This window comes from Carassius carassius, chromosome 48 (assembly GCF_963082965.1).
Source record: "Carassius carassius chromosome 48, fCarCar2.1, whole genome shotgun sequence".
Lineage (NCBI taxonomy): Eukaryota > Metazoa > Chordata > Actinopteri > Cypriniformes > Cyprinidae > Carassius > Carassius carassius.
In genome coordinates, this window is record NC_081802.1 from 1253648 (window position 1) to 1267032 (window position 13385).

The following is a 13385-nucleotide window of genomic DNA, read 5'->3' on the forward strand; positions in this document are numbered from 1 at the left end:
TTAGTTTACCTTTTTTAATTCTGAGGCAGAAACAAGCTTCCACAGTAGTTAATCGCCTTGAGTTCTGCCAAATATTCTTCCTAATGCAACAAAGAGCAAGTTCAAGCAAATCGATAATTGGCGAAAAAAGTAGTCGCGTTATATTTTAAGTGCAAGAGCAGCTGCCGAAATTCAGCATCTTAAAAGTTCGCAAAACATTTCATGAGCAAAGCACAATGACACGATAGTTGCTTGAAGCTTCATACAAAATGAAAATACATACTAATCAGTAATTAAGGAGAACAAAATAAAATATATATCTCATATATAACAAATCCTATATTGTCTGAAAACGACAATTTGATGACACAGAAGAAACTCATACAAATGGAAACATTTCAAGTACTTTGAAAAAATAAACACTTTGTTTCCTCGTGACCCTCGTATATATATTTCATCACGGCCATATTAAGGAGTATATATTATTCTATTTTACTACCTAATCAAAATACATATATATATGCTCATGTATATAGAAATGTAGTCTCTCAACGCTACAAATGTGCATCTCATTTCTTCTTCCGATCCTGGGTGCATCGGGGACAGAACCTGGAAGAAGGAAAAGAGACGTTGGTTTTTGATGTTGGAAATGGAGATATTGACAATTTCTGGTTAATAAAGCCACGTACCATTTCCCTTTGGGTTTCGTTGTTAGATCGACGCAGGCGAAGTGAAACCACTCAATGGGACACTGTTGAGAAAGGCACTTTTGTTAAATAAATACTATGAGGAAAAGCTAATCAACGGTTTAAAGCGTTCGTTTCTCACATCTGTATTGTCACATCCGATCATTTCTCCGTAAGACACTTGGTGGCACAGACAGTACGTGGGTTCATTGGGGTCAACAGGCATGTCTAAGACGTCTGACGGATGAACTGGAAGGATGGACTCAGAGAACTCAGGTCTGTGGAAATACAGAAAACAATGTAAATGTCACGTTAAACCTGCATTTTTGAGTGAAATATCCTTTAAAGGAAAGTAAGAAGGCCATCCAAGATTAAGATGAGTTTGTTTCTTCATCAGGTTTTTAGAAATGTGTCATTGCATCAGTGTGTCATCAATGGATGCTCTGGAGTGAATGGGTGCCGTCAGAATGAGAGTCCAAACAGCTGATAAAAACATCACAGTAATCCACAAGTTGTCTCCTGTTGTCTCTCACATCCTAATCCAACCACATATTTGTTTCAAAACAGATTGCAGATTTCTCTCCTCATAAAGACTAGAACACTTTTTCACTGGAGGAAATGTTATTTTGGTTAAAACGTCTAAATGCTGGATTTGTTTCATCTTTTGTCTTCTCCAGATGTTAAGTGATGGACCGGAGTGCTGTGGATTATCATCAGACTCTAATTCTGACGGCACCCATTCAGATCCATTGGCGAGCAAGTGATGCAATGCTACATTTCTCCAAACAAACTCATTTAGATCTTGGAGGTTTTCAATTGTGGGTACGTCTCACCTGTTCTTCGTTTTCTTTTTCCGCGGCGAGTCGTCGTCGGAAGATTTGCGTGCTCTTCCTTTCGTCCGTCGTTTTTCCTTCAGGCCTCCTCGAGCGCGTGCCTCTATGAAGGACAAGAGTTCAGTTTTAATCTCCTCGTATATCATGTTGATTATGACATTTGTTATATTTGACCAAATCGAGCGATGTTCTTACTCTTGGCCGTTCTGCTGTCTGGACTTTCGTAGCCGCTGACGTCCAACTTTTCCTTCAGCTCATTCTCAAAGCGAGCGAGATCTGCATCGAGCCTTCGGATGTGTTTGTCCACCTAATGAGAAAAGCCTCATGTATTTTTATCAAAATGAATGCAGATTCCCAGTGCAAATGTACAATATTTTAATCAAACTATTTTAAAAAAGCATTTATTGACTATTCAATACTACTTATAATGTACATTTCTATTATGATTCGGAATGAGAAATACTTTTATCTGATGTCATTTTTATTTCTTTATTAATGTCAAAACAAATGTCAATATTGCATTTTTCTTATTTTTATCTGTTTAAAAAAAGGTAAACTAAAGATCATATATATATATATATATGCATATTCTACTCAAATATTTTAAAGTGGAGTATAAAATACAGAAAGTTCAGAAAAAAAATCTTGTTCTTGATAATTAACCCATTTCTACTCAATATTTTGGACCGGTGTATAAAAACAAACTGTATATTTACTATACTAAATCTGATTTTTGACAGTAAAATGGTTTCTAATCAATTAAATATTTCATGAATGAATGTAAAATATACATAATTATACCTACTACTAAAAAGGTCTGTGATTTTTGACAATAAAGTTATTTATATTTAATTAAATCATTAATAGCGGAGTATAAAATAAAGAAAATGACATTTACTATAAAAAATATCTGTGGTTCGATATTTCAGAGCGTAAAATATGGAAAATTATATTTGATACCAATAACAATTACATGAAATGTGACAATAAAACTGATTCTACTAAATATTTTGCTGATTATAAAATACTGAAAATTAGATTTATTATAAAAAATTCTATGGATTCTATGGACCCATTTTTTTTTATATATTTCAGAGCTTAGTATAAAATATGGAAAATTATACCAGTTTCAGTTTATTGTCCCCTAAGGGAAACTTGTCTTACAGCCAGGTAAACACACAGGTAGCACAACAGGTAAACACCACATACACATACAAATAACAATACAACTACTAATTAAAAACACTGTTACACTACTACTCATCTAGATCAAGAATTATGCAAGTTTAGCAACCGAATTGCACTTGGTATAAAAGAGTTCTTTGTCCTATTTGATTTAAAACGAGGGACTCTGAATCTCAGGCCTAAGGGGAGGACCTCAAAAGAACAATGAAGGGGGTGATTTACACAATCCAATATGGCATCTGCTTTCCTCATAACCTGCCTCTCATAAATATTTGTCAAGGAGACCTGTGGGCAGCCTATTGACTTACCAGCCACCTTTACAATATAGCTGAGGTTATTCTTTTCCCTCAGGCTGATGCCCCCATACCAGGCAATAAAAGCAAAAGTAAGGACAGATTCAATAAAAGATTTATAAAATAAAGACAGGATAACCTTATCAACATTAAAAGAGTTAAGCTTCCTTAGGAAGTACAATCGTTGTTGTCCCTTTTTACAGATCATCTCTGCATTTATGTTAAATTTAAGTTTATTGTCTATCACAGTGCCCAGATATTTGTACTGCTCTACCACCTCTATGCTAAAACATGTGGCTGGATAGTATTAAAAGCAGAAGAAAAATCAAAAAACAAGAGCCTGGCATGTGTACCAGGACCCTCTAAATGTCTATACAGGAGATCTAAAAGTGTAATCTGGGCATCCTCTACCCCTCTGCTAGCCCTATATGCAAATTGCATGGGGTCCAGGGCCCCACCCACCCTGAACAGCAGAAGCCGCTTTACAATCCTTTCAAATGACTTCATGACCAGTGAGGTCAATGCCACTGGTCTGAAGTCATTTAGTGTGCTCACAGAGTTGCCCTTTGCCACTGGAACTATGATAGACTCCTTCCAAGCCATTGGGACCCTTCCCTGTTCCCAGGACATCTCAAAGATGTCGGCAAACACCCCACAGAGCTGCTCTGAACAGCACTTCAACAATCTCCCAGTAATTCCATCCGGTCCTGGACTCTTATTTACTTTAATTCTCTTAAATACAGACCTAACCTCCTCTTTTGTAATTGAGAAAGGAATAGATTTTACCTGAGCCTGTTCCTCGGTTAATTTCTTTAGTTTGTCTGAAAAGTCATGAATATCAAAACGTGAAAAAAAGGTGATCAATGCTTCAGATAACTCACTATCATTTGTATACATTGGCAATTGGACTGATTTTTTTTGTGTTTTTTGCAACCCTATCATTCTTTTCACCCCATCCCATGCTACCTTCAGGTTGTTACTGCCCAGTCTTTCCTCTATCTTATTTTTATATTGCAATTTAGCCTTCTTGATTTCTGCTCGGACCTCCTTCGTTGCCTCCCTTATTTCATGCTCATCCCCGTTATGAAAAGCACTATGCTTTTTCATTAATACTTGTTTCAATGAGCTAGTGACCCATGGCTTATTATTTGCATACACTTTGACATGTTTTTTTGGAATAATAGAATCCACACAAAAAGAAATATAGCAACATACAGTATCAACAAGCTCATCGATATCCGAAGCAGAGTCAATGAAAACAGACCAATCAGTGCAGTCAAAACAACCTTGTCATTTCAGAACAGACTCTTCGTCCCAGATCTCAATCTCTCTAGTTTTAACTTCCCCCCTCTTGAGTATAGGTCTGTACACCGGGATGAGATTAATAGTACAGTGATCTGAAGATCCTATGGGAGCCAGAGGAGAGACCTTATAAGCCTCCTTAATTGAACCATAGCAATTGTCCAAAGTCTTATTTTTTCTAGTTGGACATGTGACATATTGATAAAAATTGAGGGATTTACTCAGTTTGCAATTATTAAAATCCCCCATAAGCAGACATGGGGCATCCGGGGAAAGAGATTGAAGTCTTTGAGTCACTTTACGAATAATATCGGCAGCAGTTTGTGTGTTTGCTTTGGGATGAATATATATTACAGTCACAAATATCTGGGGAAATTCTCTCGGGATATAGAACGGACGAACGGAGATGGAAAGCAGTTCGATATCAGGAGTGCATATCTTTTCCCTGACGGTGATGTTGCTACACCACCGCTGGTTTATATATACACACACTCCACCACCCTGAGATTTCCCCGTGACTTCAGAGTCTCTATCCATCCTAACAGGCGCCCAAAGCCGCTGATCGATAAGTCCGTGTCGACGTCTTTAGACGACAGCCACGTCTCACTGAAGGCCATAATACAGGCGTTCCTGTATTCCTGTAGATAGTTCGAATTTGCTTGTAGCTCATCAATCTTATTTTTGAGTGACTGAGCATTTGCAAATATTATTGAAGGGAGCGGAATACGTCGTATTTTTTGCTGCTGGTCGCTACAACAAGAGTAGCGCCCTACTCTACATATTTACTACATATAAATGTTCTGCGATTTTTAATAATAAAACTATTTCTACTCTATTAAATATTACAAAGCTTGAGTATAAAATATGGAAAATTGTAATCACAATTACCAAAATAAAAAAACTTTACTTTTTTTAAATTAAGGTTTTTAACAATAAAATAGATTAGAAACATATTCCATATAAAAAAATCTTAAAAAAAAAAAAAATCACAAACGAACTTCTAAAATGTGTAAAATTTCCTCATTTGTAATTCGCTTTGGAAAAAAGCGTGATCTAAATGACTAAATGTAAACGTAAAATCGCGAATCGTTTACTCACCATTTCATACGTCTGCATGGCGAGCTGCACTTTGTCGTCGCTGTATTCTTTGCATTTGCTGAATCCGTTCTGGATCTTCTGCAGGTGCTCCACTCTCTGATCCGGAGCCAGATTCCGGACGTTTTTAATGTATTCTTCTGCGAGCTTATCGATTTCACATTTCTTTTCTGCAAGAAAAGGCGGGAAAACCCAGTCAGATATCCACCAATGAGCTGTAAATGCTGTGCTCTTGGTCAATCGTGTTGAATGGTCAGAAATGCTCCCTAGGTAGTCAGCACACTACGATTGGAGACCTCACCCTCGGCTCTGTTGTCAAGTTCCCTCATGAGTGTGAAGTTTCTCTGGAGCTCACAGGGAAGGTTTTCAATGCCTAGGAACATAAAAAACACATTTGTTGTTGAGTATACTGTTTACTTGCATGAGGAAAGTTTTGGATTGTGTCTCTGTTTATCTTAGAGCAGAAAACACGTGTATTAATTTCATAAACACATATAAAATCCCACTTAAGACATGTAAACAAAAGGTTTGTTGACAATTTAGCATGTTGTTAGCATACTGGCTAACTACTTTTTTTCCCTGTATTCATAACTCGCTGTGGTTTTACAGTAAGTTACATGTATATATATTTACATAAACAACAAAACTAAATAACAAATTAAACAAATCTACACAGATTCATGCGGTCGAAATTAAGCTAATCACTTTGTAGGCTAGTAAACTACGGCGCTAATGCTAATCTCACATTAGCCATCAAAGCATCATCAAACTGGAGCTTTGAAAACGCCTTCATTCCGCTTAAAATGACGCTAAATCCCGGGTAAATGAAGAGTACTCACTATCGAGATAATGTTCGAGATAAATCGCTGTCGCCATGGTGACGATCTTCACGAGTTCGAAGCGTGTTTTTCTCCCACAGTGCGCGTGAGGTGGAACAACATTGGTATGTCATGAATAATTAATGAGGCAGCGCTCTGCTAGTGGCTGATAGGTGGGGGTTTTAAATGCCGTGTTTTGATTGGCTGCCAGTGGGGCTTGGCTCATTAGCGATCTTTCCATGTCCATCACCACAGATCGATAGATATAGCAATAAAAAAAATATATATATAAATGATAATAATATTTTATCTTACCTAATATTTTATATATATATATATATATATATATATATATATATATATATAAAATATATATATATATATATATATATATATATATATATATATATATAAATTAATTATATATATATAAAATAAAATAAATTATTAGATATGCATCATGTTTAAAAAATTACTTGGATTGGATTTAAAAAAACATTTATCGAAAGCAGTTTATATATATATATATATATATATATATATATATATATATATATATATATATATATATATATATATATATATATATATATATATATATATATATATATATATATATATATATATATATATATATATATATGCATTAATTTTTTTTCCTATAGGGAGAATATAAGGGAGAGTATTCTGTACCCGTGGGTTGAGAAAATAAGAGAATATTTAAATTAGAAAAACTCATTTTGGTAAAGTCCAATGGTAACAGATAGTTGTAGTTATCTTTATATATTTTTATAATGATCAATCAGTATTCAAAGTGGCTTTTCTGAAGTAATAACTTCATGTCTGTGATGATAGATATGAGGTTGTACAGTAGAGGGCAGACTCGTCTGAAATGTGATGTGAGGCTCAAAATCTTTATTATGCAAGACTGATGCATATCTAAGGACTGTATACTGTAAATAGGTTTATGACTGTTATATATATTGGCATGCCTGTTAATAAATGTATTTAAACAGCTCTTACGACACAAGTCATTGGTCATTAATCTTCCTCACCTGTCTTTACTTTTAACATGCCTGGTAAAGCAAATGTTGATTTAGATGCATGTTATGTTGGAAGCATTGCTTTGCAGAGTAAATCTTTTCAACTTTTTATTTTGTAAAAGGAGAAACTCTTACAAAAATAAGGAGAGGTCAACTAAGGTCCATTAAAGACAGACTGGGGAGAGTATTTGGATTTTGTCTCTTAGTGTTTAAGCCCCACTAGGGGTTTGTTGTGTTTTGTTGTGAGCGCCTCATTTTTGTATAAAGTGAACTCTATAAAGCACTGCCATTTTTTCCTCCGGCTTTTAAGGAACACAGTGTTCCACCAGCAGATGGAAATTACACATTACAAAACCAGAAAAGGCAGATGGGAAAAAAAGCTTAGGTGCTCGATGTAGAGGAATCAAGCAAATGTTTGACTCTGTGGTTGCATCAGTGCTTTGAAAAGAATAGGAGACATACGGCGTTCTCTGCAGAAATATACAGGAAGGAGGCACAATTGAAACAGGTGCACAGGGGCCTGCTGGCAATCAGGTACACGGCCTGTCATTAACCTAGAAGTAATAGACCCTTCAGCTCATGGAAAGCAACCTCTTTTGATTGTTCGAAACTGGTAGGTGGAGAGCAGCTTCTCAGTAACCAGGGAAGTTATAAAAACTCGGCACAATCGTGCTGTAAATGGTGGCAGAGTTGAGAGATTGTAGTGTGTAGTTAACTGTGCATTGAGAAAAATGGCTTGGATTGGATTTAAAAAAAAACATTCATTTAGCTGACGCTTTTATCAAAAATGGGAATTTTCAAATGGGAAAATCCCAAGCAAAAGAAGGTATTTTGGAAAATGCAGCAGTATTTATTCCATCCCTACAAGGAAAGTCAATGGGATCCAAATTCATTTGGTTCCCAATGTTCCATGAAACATCTTAATGGTGCTTTTAGCAAAGTTAGCTTCCAAATGGGAATATCCCAAGCATTTTGTCACATATCGCAAAAGAAGATATTTAGAAAATTGCAGCATGTCATCCATGCAATGAAAGCCAATGGGGTCCAAAAGTGGTTTGGTTCCCAACGTTCTATAAAACAGATTTAATCAAAATCAGTTTCTAAATGCGAATATCGCAAGCAATTGATCACATATCAAAAAAGAAGATATTTTGAAAATAAAAAAGTTTTTTATTCTGTACACACAATGAAAGTCAATGGGGTCCAAAGTCAACATTCTTCAAAACAGCTTCTTTTGTGATCCGCAGAAGAAAGTCACACTGGTTTGGAACGACTTGACAAACTAATTTCCAAAGTTAAACTGTGGTTGTGGGTAATATCTGTGCCAACATGAGGTCACATTTACAGTTATAAATGCATTTGGCAGATGCTTTTATCAAATGCATTCAAGGTACACATTTAATCAGTGCTTTCTTTGGAAATTGAATGTACAACCTTGTAATTGTTAGCATCATACTCAACTGTTTGAGCTATGGGAAGGTGTGCTAAAGTCATGATTAAAATAACCCTAAGATACAGAGTGGTCGGTTGACAGAACCTCCGCACCTGAATATCCAGTAAGTCCAATCTCTTAATGGAAAGTTTCTGCGTTCACACTTTTTCCCTGCATATTGAAAAAATTGTGAATCGTCCCAGGATGCAAAACGCTGGAATGCTTTTCAATCCAGTAACCCAAGTTCAGGTGGCATTTCTGCTGATCCACCTCAAATCTCTCTTGCCTTTGTTTGCCAAAATTATTGCACGCAGGATATTGGAGCCATGCGTTTGATTGATAAAGTCTAATTGGTCGGATAAAATGCACACACAGCAGTCTGCTGCGGCGAAGGTAGATGTAGTGCTCAGTTTCCCTCACTGTCACAGACCTCGGCATTGTGGAGATATAAACGTAATCGATGAAAAGACTCGCGCTACCTTGACAGAACCTGCCATTTTCACCGGGGCTTTAAAAGTCTCCATAAGGTCAGGGCAAATCCAAGAATTGACATCAATTGATGGGTTTTCTCAGCTCTTCTTAGGTGGAGAAAATCTTTTTTTTAAACCTTATTAAAGAAGGGAATTTACTTTGTTAGCTTGTGTCGATAACACTTTTTTTCTTAGTAGTTTAGTCTGAGTTTGGATTTAGTTTATCTGTTGCATAAAGATGCTATAATGTGCATAAAATGTCCCGAAAGCATGAGAAATCACACTCCATGATGGTGCCTTTGTTTTTGGCTCAATCAAAAAATGTGTAGATAGTGGATGCATGTCAATCATTTTTGCATGTTCAGGATTGGCTGATTAGGTTGGGAGGGAGAAATCTGAGGAGGAGTCCAGTATATCTGTTACATAATTTCTTGTTGTTTGATCTCCCATCATATAGGACTTTCTTGTTATTATCCCGTAATTGCAACGTTAAAGTCTTTGATTTGTAGTTCTGTCTGCCAGAAACATGCTACAATAGAACCTAATTACACATTGGTGCAAAAAATTCTTTCAATCTACAAATAACATCAATTGGTTATCAATTGTAAGTGCTACTTGTTGTTGCATACTGGTACAAATAGTGTGCAATTTACTCTAGGCTTATCACTGGTTAATGGTCAGACGATAGTTAGCTTCCAAACACTGGTGTACGAATCCTTAAAAGCTATTGTTTTTGATGGACAGCTCTCCCACGCCTTTCGCTGATTGTGATAATTGCGAGTGAAATTATGTATGAATGTCAACGGTTTTAACATGCAAATGTGTTTCCATGAATGGTGCGCTCAAGAGAGAAATGGAGCTCCAACTGAATGGAGGGGACAAAATGGAAATGGGGCGCGTGACTAGCCGTCCTGTTCATTAGCCATCCCATTAATTATTTTAAGTCTCGCCTTGCCACAGGTTCTTCGTAAGGTGCCACACTGTGGTTAAGATGCAGAACAAAGGACACTCAATTACAAACAAACGTATCACATCTTTCACCATTAGACAGCTCTTATAGAATCTAAATAACATGTTTGTAGACATAACAAAGCTTGAGTGATAAGTCTTTAGAGCAGCTTTCCTGTCAACGGTTCAAGATGACCAAATTAAACGACTGTAACAGCGCTAGTGGGCCTAAACAGACCTTCTGATTTGACCTTCACCCATAAGTCTGAGTCTTGAAATCCTATCAAGACACCTGGATATAAAACACATCCCTGCTGACAAAATCAATCTCGAGGGTGATCCACTGCATAAGCACTTACTACAAACCATCAGGGCAGAAACTGTGTGACTCCAGGCAGTCTAATCACTGGAGGAATGCAGTTTGTGCCTGTCAAAAGCCATTTGTCTAGAATTTCGTTGTTGTTGGTTAAAAGATAAGTCTGCTCACTTTCAACCAGCTTTGTATTGAAACTATGTCTGTAGTAAAAAATGAAAACGAACAGTGTGTACTCTTTCTCTTGCACCTGGATATCCACATTTATTTGTCAGCAAAAGGATGCAAAATACATCATTTTATGTTTTCAAAGGGATTTGTATTCTCGCCCATGGACAGTTGGATCGACTTCATAAGGAGAAACAGGATATAATGTTCCCAAATAATGTGGGTTGTTTTGTTATTCACATGTATCATTATTTTCTACGCTTCTTTTGGTTCTTCATAAGGCCATTGTAGGAGTCATTACGCTGCAGGGCCCAGCCTCCATCAGGATTCATCGGAGACTAAGACTCTTTGAAAAGTGATCAAAGACTTCACATTTTGGCCTGTGGTTTCCAAAATTTGTCCTGGTTTGCAAAATGGTGGCTCAGATTGTAGTAAGGCTTATGTTGGGTTAGCTCGTCTTACAGAGTAACCAGTGTCCAAAATCCCTCTAAAACCATAGATGACTAACTAGACTCAAGCTAACCACCTTGGCAGGGATTTTATGTGGGATATCAAGTCCCTTGAATACTAGTTCTGATGTATCTAGTGTGTGCGGACAGGCCTATTTAATAAGATTTGGCAAAAAACCTGCATTCAGTATGCCAAGCAAATTGGAAGCAATTGACGACAGCGACCTTGTGTTGTTTACTACACCGTTCATTTATCTCGAGATCACGACTGTGACAGGTTGCTCGTGTCCTACAGAGAATCTGTCTTTTGAATGATTCATTAGTGTTTTGAAGACACAAACGGCAAAGCTAAATCAAGCCCTTGATTACCAGTTTTGAACATCTGTTTCGTTCGAACTTGATTTTCTTTGTTTCCAAATGAATGTTTTGGCTTTGACGACTCCGTGTGCGATTCCGAAACCCCATTGTTTCGCTGTGATGTGCTCAGTATGCGTGCAGTTGTTGCTTTTTTGTGGTGCGAATTTTACATTATCGATGCTAATTTGATCCCCCCACACGTTTTGGTAAACAAACAGGCCTAAATATGCGCATCTCCCAATACACGGCTCTCGTGCACTTCGGAAGAGGTAACTTAATCTAATATCAAACTTCAGAGGGAAGGTAATTAGCGTCTTCCCTCATCAACTCAATGATTACAGGCCTAATACTCGACATTGTCATGAAAAGTGCCGCCTCTCTTCACACTCAGCAACCATCAGCTCTGTTTTTACAGTAATTATGCAGATTAGATGCTAGTTACAGCAGGTTGTGTGGTGAAGGCCCCTCAGAGAGATCAAAAGGTTGTGTTTTTTTTAATATGTCCGTGGGGGTATGAATATTTACGTCTGACACTGAGAGGTGGGGGTGGTTGCAGAAAAATGGAAAGCAGGCAAAGGTCATTAAAGCTTTGGAACCAGTTTAATTTTTTGACGAGCTATAATTAAATTCCCAAAATGGTTTGACTCAGATTTATTGAACTAAATAGGGAAGAAAAGCCAAGCGCACCTGCGGTTTCAGAGGTGTTTTCTGGTGAGCGTTCAGATCTTGAGACAGATGTTTTTGACCCACTTTTCCCATTGTTCCCTGATGCTGAGAAAGGGCATACAAATGAAATCATCCCTAGTGATATCTGAAAAGGGATTGTAATGGGTTTTAAGCCTCTATGACCATGGAAATGGGGACATCAGATGTTAAAGGTTCTCCATTGAACCACAGATGCCAATGTAGAGCCTTTATTTTTGAGTGTGAAATGTTGCATTCAATTTAAGTTTAACGTGCACAAAAATTCTGCTTGTGTTTCATGAATGAGGCACTTTGGGATGTTTCCATGCTTTATTTATGTTAGTTGCTTTGAAATCTTAATGGAAGTGCACTTTGGTCCTTTACATTATGTTATGGGATGATGCATTATGAGTTATGTGTGGTTTCAAAACAGATGTTAGGGACTGTTTGCATTCAAGAACATTTGATGATTAAGGAAACTTGTGAGAGGATGTCACTGACCTTTCTTTATTTACATCTTGAGCACTGTTTATTTTAATCATTATATATTGTTTTCTCAGAGTGAAATGCCTTGCATACTGCATTGCGTGTCCTTTGTAGACTCGACGATTGATTGAAATGTGCAATGGTCTAATAAATTCGTTTACACCACTATTCATTGGTCTGTGCATGTATCTGTGTTTTTAGACGGACCAGAAATGGGGAAGACGGTGACAACAGAGGAAGAAGGTCATGAATACGACACGGACGATCTTCCAGACTACTCTCAATTACAAATAATTGCATTGGATTATTTTGCACAGGCCTATTTCACAACACACAAATGACTATGTTCTTAAACTCATTCTACTACTGTTAATGAATTTGGAGGATTGTAAATGAGCGACTGCATACCCAAGATTTACAGACATGCCAAGGCCTTTACAAACACAGTCTGAGCGAACATATGATTCTCTCTAAAGATGTGCTGCAAGATCCTTGAACTTATTCACTGTTTACGGCTAAATATATTTGTATATCTTTGTATAAAATCGACTCTTGTAGTGGTTTTTACATAAATTCCGACTGCATTTTAGTAGGAAAGTTAATGGTGAATTATGATTTGTTGGCAAAAATGTTCAATGTACAGACTTCAAGTTATGCGTATGCATGCTTAGTAAATGAGACCCATTGTTCGTGGCTCCTTTTTGCACGAAAAGCGGAAAGTTTTGAAAGCACTTGAGCTTTGAGAAAGTAAATCGGGTGAGTTTTGACTTTTAAAACTCCTTTCAAAGTGCCACTGACAAGCACGTCTTGTGTAAAGCAATCCCAGTTAATTAGTCATTAGTGG

The 13385-nt window shown here is 37.0% G+C and overlaps 1 protein-coding gene across 1 annotated transcript; it reads right to left on the minus strand.

Moving 5' to 3' along the window:
* Positions 1-6317, minus strand: LOC132131155 (inhibitor of growth protein 5-like). Its single transcript, XM_059543143.1, has 8 exons — positions 6213-6317; positions 5675-5746; positions 5377-5543; positions 1694-1805; positions 1499-1601; positions 808-943; positions 669-730; positions 1-588 (listed from the first exon to the last, which is right to left on the minus strand). The coding sequence occupies exons 1-8, from the start codon at positions 6247-6249 to the stop codon at positions 549-551; spliced, it is 729 nt and encodes a 242-aa protein (XP_059399126.1). The 5' UTR covers positions 6250-6317; the 3' UTR covers positions 1-548.
* Between the last annotated feature and the right edge of the window lie 7068 nt (positions 6318-13385).

Excerpts from the sequence above, each read along its gene's own strand:
- LOC132131155 (XM_059543143.1), bottom strand. The coding sequence starts at position 6,249 with ATGGCGACAGCGATTTATCTCGAACATTATCTCGATA. Across the intron at positions 5,544-5,674 it reads ACTTGACAACAGAGCCGAGG|AAAAGAAATGTGAAATCGAT; the intron begins GTGAGGTCTCCA and ends CTTTTCTTGCAG. Across the intron at positions 1,806-5,376 it reads CCATGCAGACGTATGAAATG|GTGGACAAACACATCCGAAG; the intron begins GTGAGTAAACGA and ends TTTTCTCATTAG.